The 8,312-nt window shown below is 34.3% G+C and overlaps 1 protein-coding gene across 1 annotated transcript; it reads right to left on the bottom strand.

Annotated features, from left to right (window-relative positions):
- Positions 1-343: 343 nt before the first annotated feature.
- Positions 344-6,049, bottom strand: LOC131065781 (expansin-A12-like). Its single transcript, XM_058000424.1, has 2 exons — positions 5,972-6,049; positions 344-679 (listed from the first exon to the last, which is right to left on the bottom strand). The coding sequence occupies exons 1-2, from the start codon at positions 6,047-6,049 to the stop codon at positions 344-346; spliced, it is 414 nt and encodes a 137-aa protein (XP_057856407.1).
- Positions 6,050-8,312: the final 2,263 nt, after the last annotated feature.

Raw genomic sequence — 8,312 nt, 5'->3', positions numbered from 1 at the left:
AAAGAAGTTTAAAATTAAATCTGATTGCGACTGCACCAATAAACAATCATATATTAGATTGAAAGTAATGAAAAACAGAACCTTGTCTTGCCAAGGACAGGCCATTTATTCAATGTATTGTTCTTTCGGTTGTGAAGCGATTTAAAGAACTGAACTTTAAAACTCTTTCTCATGTTGGACATATCAAGATAACTGCAAGCAAGTGGCGAAGGTTTGGCCGAATCGCCAACTGGAAGGCACTGCATTGTTGAATGTAAGCATTCTTCCATTGCCTACCATTACTTTGAAGAAAAGTAGCTTTCCATCGAGCTTTGAACTATTTTGCCAATTGGCACCCCAATTTCTATGCATTGCCTGCCAAACACCGCCTCTTCACCACTCCATTTCCTCCCACGTTGCTTATCAAAATCAAATTGAAGAAGGAATTTCCTTTCATTGTAAACTTCACGCCACCCTTTTTAGCACAGCCCACTCTTCTGAACAACACCGGCACAATTCCCGAACTATAGCGCACAATTCTGGTGAATGCAGGCAGCAACATATCAAAATGTTGCTGAGGCGAATTGCACCACCCTCCTCTATCGTTGGAAGGGTAGAAGTTGGTAGCACTCACTACAACACGTGCGCCTCGGTGGCACCATCGACGGTCCAACATGGAGTCGCACGGCAGCTCATAGCACTATTGGGAAATAATCCCAACTACCCACTGCCATTCTTTGTATGCACACGTCATCTATAGTATATCAGAATTAAAGATATGCATCAAAAACAAATCTCAGCAAATCTCAACATAGATCCATATAGACTTCCCATTAATTGCTTAAATCTATAACACTGCCCAATCTGCCAGACCCACATGCTTTATGGGTAGTTTACAATATGTGTTCATTTTCTTCACTTGCACATTTCTACTATGAGGTATTCGAGAAAGTTCTAGACCTCTATATAGAGCCACTTGTATTCAATTTAATATGACCATATATGTAAAATCTGTTTTGTATTTTTATTGTTCAATTTTATCATGGTCTCCATTTCTGTTTGCATTCTCTAATGTGCCTTCATCAAATATGGATGTCCTCTATTCCAACAGTGGTATCAGAGTCATGTCGGTCATGCTCACTGGGAGTAGGCCATCACTATGAAGAAATTTGTTTTTAATATTGTCTAAAAATTTGATGGGTTTCAGATGAAGCTAAGGGAAAAGAATTAAAATCAGATGAATGAGATTTCAAAACCAAGGAGATCAGCTAAGGAGGAAGTCGTTGCAAGGAGGAGAACAAAAAGGTAAAGCATAACCATTGTTGAAAGGAGATTTAAATGGTCGCTGCAACAAACCGTTCTAAGAAAGCCAAAATCGTGGGTAAAAAGAGTCAAAGGTCAAGGGTTGAGTGGATTTTGAAGCTCGTTCTTTATCTACGTTGTGTCCAGTTTCTCTTTATGTCTTTGTGTTTCTTTGTAGCCTCTTAGCAAAGGTCTAGGTAGTGTAGAGCCCAAGTTGTTTGGTGCATAAGGAAAGTAGATGGTCAGTTAACCGTATTCTTGTAAGAAGAAGATTGCAGCTGTTGGAAAGATAGAAAGCTGCCATAATGCTGCTAGAAGAGAGTTGGAGTTCCCAGTTTGAAGAGCAAATCGTATGTAAATCTCACTGATGTTAGACAAAATAAGAAGGAAAGATGACTGCCGAAGAAGGTGTAGATTGAAAAAGAGCATTCAAATTGTCAACAAAGCTTATCTAGTGCAGTCAGTACAAGAAGAAACTGCTGAGGAGGAGGAGCTAAAATTGTTAAAAAAGAGACTTTCGTTGACTATTTGGAAGGAAGAGATTCTGTCCAAATATAGGTTGAAGCTATAGACGAAAAAAAAAAAGTCACCCAGGGTTGAAGAATGTGCTACTCTTAAAAGAAAAAGATTACTTGTCAGAGGTAAGACAACAATGAATCATAAAATTTGAAGAGTTTCTTGTTGTTGGTGAATTTAATAAAGATATTATGGGTTTTCCTAGTCAAAGAAAGGTAGATCACTACTGTTAAAATTTCAGTTATGTAAGAAAGTCATATTGCTGCCAGAGGACTTCCAATTTGTAAAAAGGAAAGTGTGTTTGTAGAAATCAAAGGGTTGAAGTGCAAATTTGGAGGAGAAAAGAGTGCAAAGTTTACATGTCATATCTCAAGTCTAAAAGCACAACTAGTGCAACAAATATTGGATCCCTACCAAGAAAAAGAAAGGATCAGATTGTGGGTTATTCAAGGAGATTGTGGTAAAAAAGAACCTACTAGTGCAATCCTCTGAAGTGAAGCCAGAAGTTGACCAATAGAAGAAGAAAGATTCAATAAAGAAAATTGTGGAAGAGTGAAGGTGCATGAAATTATTTAAAGGAGGTAACTTGGAGAGGCAGAAACACAATCAAGTGTGAAACAAAGTCAAATGTTTGAGCAAGGTAAGTTTAAATTTTTATTTCAATGGGTAAAGTTGGAAAAGGGTAAAAAAGGAAAAGGATAACTTAGAAGAAGTTATAAATGTTAAAGATTATAATTTTAAATTGATATCAAGTTTGAAAGAGTTTGCAAGAGAAAGATATGAATATCTATTCTTGAAACAAAATTAAAGAAAGTTAAAAATAGAAATGAAGAATTGGAAGAAAAGTGAAATTGTCTGATGAAGTTAAAAAAGAAAATGAAATAATGGAAATGAAGAAATCCAAATCAGAAATGATAGCAATCATACAAGAGAAAGAATTAGAAAAGTTTAAACTTTTTGATGAGAATTGTGAGCTTGAAAAAATATTGAACAAAGTAAAAGAGAAAAATGGAGATTTAGAGGAGAAGTTAAAGTTGTTTGATGTGATTAAGAAAAGGAACAAGGAGTTAGAGTAAAGAGTAAAATTGTTTGAGGACTTAGAAGAGAAACTGAAGAAATGAGAAGAGGAGAATAGTCTATACAATATCAAAACTAAGACAAGAGAATGAAAGCTTGAAGAAAAAGTCACTGGTTAGTGATGCTTCACGTGACACAAAATATTTGTGATCATCATTTGGTAAAAGTGATTTAGTTGAAACTATTTGTGATAAAGAATATAAGAAAGAAGATGACAATGTGTTTAAAAATATTGCTAGTTGTGATATTGATAACAAAGGATGGTTTCAAAACAATGTTGGTTTCAAAATCATGAAAAAAATGGGATATGAAGGAAAGGATTAGGAAAACATGAACAAGGAAGTAGAGAACCTATTGAGCCTATAATGAGGCCAAAGTATGAGGGCCTTGGATATGTCACAAGAAAATAAAATGATGGTACCAATTCAAGCAAAACAGCCCAAGGAAGGCATTGTATTAGGTGTTCTCATGGTAATTGAGAAGGACACACAAAAGATATGTGTTGGGATTTGCATCCATGTAAAAAATTATGGTTTAAGAACACTTTGAAAAATGTGTTGGAAGAAAGAATGGAAGAAATAATCTATGATAGGTTGTATAAAAATGGATTGTGGATGGATCTATGGATCTAGTTGGCAAAATCTCACAGGTATGTTCAAAAGGTTGTACAAATGTTCATATGTGAAGACCAATAGAAGTCATGAAAGATTTGGATGCTCAAAAGAAATAACAAATGCTTTGAATCAAAAGAAATCATTGTCTAGCAAGGAAACTACATGTTGTATGATGTTTAGAAGACTTGAGTACAAAGAGTTTTTGAGACTGCCGCAATAGTTGAGGGAGCCAAATAAATGTACCAAAGAAATTGTGAATGTTGAAAAGTGTAGCAGCTGCAACAACAGGCAGTTAGCAAAAAAAATGAAGAAGAGATTGCAGACGCAAAGAAAAGGTTGTTAAGAAGAAGAGACTACTATTTTCAAAGGAGAAATCAATGAGTAGTTTGATTGCCACAACAATTGAAGAAAGATGGAAAGAACAAAAATGGATAGTATATTGATAGTTGTGATTAAGGGGGAGTATTGGGAAGTAATCCCAACTACCCACTACCATTCTCTACATTCTCTATATGCATAAGTCATCTATAGTATATCAGAATTAAAGATATGCATTAAAAAAAAATCTCAACATAGATTCGAATAGACTTCACATTAATTGATTATATCTATACACTGTCCAATCTACCAGACCTAGTTTCTTTGTGGGTAGTTTACAATATGTGTTCATTTTCTTCACATGCACGTTTCTACTATGAGGTATTCGAGAAAGTTGTGAGAACTCTATACAGGGGCACTTGTATTCAATTTAATATGACAATATATATAAAATTTGTTTTGTATTTCTGTTGTTCAGTTTTATCATGGTCTCCATTTCTATTTTCATTCTCTGATGTGTCTTCATCAAATACAGATGTCCTCTATTCCAACAAGCACGCCCCACAAGCCTCCCCTTCTCTAAATAGGGCGCTACTCAGTGTTGTTGTGTATACTCCATACCCTCCTGTGTATATATTATCATAACCACACACCTTGCCTATCAAAATAATTTAACTTGTCAGTTTTATCATGGTCTCCATTTCTATTTTCATTCTCTGATGTGTCTTCATCAAATACAGATGTCCTCTATTCCAACAAGCACGCCCCACAAGCCTCCCCTTCTCTAAACAGGACGCTACTCAGTGTTGTTGTGTATACTCCATACCCTCCTGTGTATATATTATCATAACCACACACCTCACCTATCGAAATAATTTAACTTGTCAGTTGGTTTCAATCAAACTTAGGTGACTGCCTGCAATTTCAGGTTTCTTGTTCCATGATCCAGGAATTTAGAGAAGAATTTATTTTTGTAGGGAAATTTTTGTATGGAGTTAATATTGCAAAGATGTAATTGATAGATTATGTTTCAATTGTTGGCTATATCTATCAACCTTGGTGATCCAATAGTTGAACACTTTTCAGATAATATTTCATAATTTATCATTAGGATAAGAACAATAATGTAGAAAATTGTATAAATAAATAATAACAGATAATAAATGACATTTAGGAGATCCAATAATGAGTTTATAGGAGATTGATGATTTATATTTCTTTATTTTGTGATCAATCATAAATTTTTTCAAATATCTAAATAAGTAATTTTAATTAATTATTTGAAAAAATCAAAAACTTAAAATACAATGTGATCTTTAAGTCTTTCTTATAGTAATGAGAAAACATCACGATGTCATCTAGATCATATTAATAGATGGGTTTTATTAAAGAAAATAGCATGATTGCAATGAAAATAGATGCTTAATTAGTATGATTGGAAATGAAAATGGATCTTTTTATAGTGGAGGGTAACCTATTTTTGCTTATTCATAAGACTTATAGTATATGTGGACTATGATCACCATTTTGATTTAAACCACACACTCTAAGATTTGACTTGCTAAGGTGGCTCATTTGAAATCACATCAATAGGTGAGCCCTATGGAAGAAACTAACATGACTAGAAATGAAAAAGGATCATTTTATCGTCCAAGATATCTACGATTGAGACTGCGTATGATTTATAGTACTATATGTAGACTACGATTACATCATTTTTATTAAAGTAAGGCACTCTAAGCTTTGACTTATTTAGGTGGTTCATTTGAAAACACATTATTAGGTGGACTCTACTAAACATACTGATGTGTGATAGTGAAGATGGACCTTTTTATAGTCAACAATCTCTTTTTGGGTCTAGCTATGACTTATAGTATATGAGATACCCTCTACTCCATACAAGATGCATTTAGCTATGTTACAAATGAAACATGAATAACTTACCCCCTTTAAGATTCAAACTTGTGATCTTTTTTCAAAGTACAAGTTTTTCACCATTGAACCAATTCAGAAGTACTTATTTCAGAAATTTCATATAAACAAAAGTGTGTTAATTAAACTTACTCTATAATACCCAATCAAAAATCTTGATATAGAATTTTTGATTACGGAAAAAACAGATTTTGATATAAAATTATAAAAATGTAAGAAAAAGAAAATCTCACCCATGCTGGAGGATGCAGCGTTAGAGCCTCCGTAGAAGGTTGCATGGCCACGGCTCCAGCCCGATCCTCCACCACCATTGGCCTCTGCTATTTTAATAAAGTAGCATATCACTGTTACCACCATCAACCTCCTTCACATATCCTTTTCACCCGCATTCACCCCCATTAGATCGATACCGAAATTCCACTGTTATAACTACAAAAACTTAGATCGGTACCAAAATTCCGCTCAAAATTTCAAATACACAATCCACCTTTAGTATTCTCTCTCTTGTGTAGAGTATATATTGGTTACCAATAGTAGTCCTTCACGCGTTTTCTTCTAAGGCGGTGCAACGACTTTACGTATAGAATGCGTCGGTGTTAAAACAGAAGTTGAGCATCGATGCGGCGAGAATGAAGATGAACTTCTGCAGTGGTAGACACTTCATATTGTCTAACTAAATCAAGTTAATTAAATGCTTGTCGGAATTTGGGTGAATAAAAAATATGTTGTTACTTATTAGTGTTTGCAGTCACAGAGAGCGCGGTAATGGCACATGGATCTGGGATACTGCTGAGCTGAGCACATGCTATGCTGATCTAATATTCTTACATTTTGTTAAAGCATTTAGAGCCTGCTGTTCCTGCATTACTGTCTTGCATATTGGGGCTCTATCATATTTTTAATATCGGTGCCTCTAAACATATGCTTAGCTATCTGATCTCTTCATGATCAAGACAATGATCGAAAGGAAAAATCAAATAAAATAAAATAGGAGAGAGAAAACGATTACAACTATTGCATTGTGAACAATCATCCAAACTCAGTTTAGGGTTTCCAAAGGTAACCATAAACGCTAATTATCCCCACACTTGATGAAAGAGTTTTAAGTCACCCACCTATTAATATACTGGGTGTAGGTTCTCACACAAACAGTCAGCACATTGACTATAATATATCATTATTATACATTTCAATTCTTAACGGAACAAAAGAATCATAATATTTATGAGTCATATGCTTGCTTGCAAATATTAGTAACAAATCTATGGTCAGATCTGTACGGCCACTCTATTCAAGGGGTTGATCTAAGATAATTGATGCTACGAATGAGACAGACTACTTTAAGGTATTTGTAAACAGAACAATTCCAACAAGCTTAATTAATTCAAATTTCCATGCAGAGATCAAATCCATGTGAAAGGTTAGATCTGCAATACTTAAATCAAACGTACAAGGTTTAAAATTGAGTTGCTAAATTTCCTTTTCTAAAATTCTATTTCTAATTCTCATAAGAAATTATGATTCTAAGTACCAGTCAAAAAATTTCACCTAAGTATTTTTTTTATATTTATTTCAACATTTTAATATTATGTAACGTGATCTATCACAACTTTGAATTAGATCGATCAATTATCATATTTTTTAAACCTAATTTTGATAAAGGAGTCTAATTATTTCTCTACAAGAAGATATTTGTATTGAATGTATGCATCAAGAATCTTGATTAAACTTAAATTCACAAATCTTAAGGATTTGAATTTGATACAAAGACTTATTATTCCTTGACCTAGGTTGAATCCACAAATGTGGTTCTACATCTAATTTAGAAACACAATTGCAATTTCAACCACTACTTCCCAATTCAAATTTAATTATGGACCTAGGATAACCCTTTCCTATCATCACTAATTAGAAGCTAAATCATGAAACATTGAAATATTCATGCTTGAGTGTTGTATAATAATGAGAAGCATTGGTTCACTTTATCCATCATCAAGATCCATTGAATTCAATTCAAATCTATTACTTATGATTCTTCTCCAAACTACCTTCAATAATCTCTAAAGATTGTGAATTCCTATTGTTAAGTTTATTAAATGGTTGTCCAACATATTATGCCTCACCTTGGCTCTAAAATGCCCACTAGGAAAAACCCTGCTAGAATGGCCAAATTTTGGACCATTGCTACCACCAAGAAGGATTAGGACATAAGTGTCCAGTCTAAGATGCAACAAGATGTGGTTAATGATATCATTGATGATTATGGCTTTGAGTCCCAAACCTCAGAGGATTTGCACTCCTTGGATACTTCAAGGTCAGATTGGTCCAGTGGTAAAACTAAGGGAAACCCTAGCCCCACTCTAAACCCTCCCTTCCCTTGTAAATCCAAACCTCAAAGTAATATTTCAGCTTTGGCAAAAATTGTGAAGGACCTACATAACTTGATGCACAAAGACAGGAAGAGTTGATTAAATGGTTCTTCGCATAAATGAATGTGGCCATCAAAAGGATCAATTGGTTGGAGATGGCAGTCGAGGCTGAGGCCAAGGCCAACACTTGGGTTGATAAGATAGA

This window comes from Cryptomeria japonica, chromosome 6 (genome assembly GCF_030272615.1).
Source record: "Cryptomeria japonica chromosome 6, Sugi_1.0, whole genome shotgun sequence".
Taxonomy (NCBI): domain Eukaryota; kingdom Viridiplantae; phylum Streptophyta; class Pinopsida; order Cupressales; family Cupressaceae; genus Cryptomeria; species Cryptomeria japonica.
Note: the sequence above shows the minus strand (reverse complement) of the source record. Positions and strands in the feature narration are given on the sequence as shown.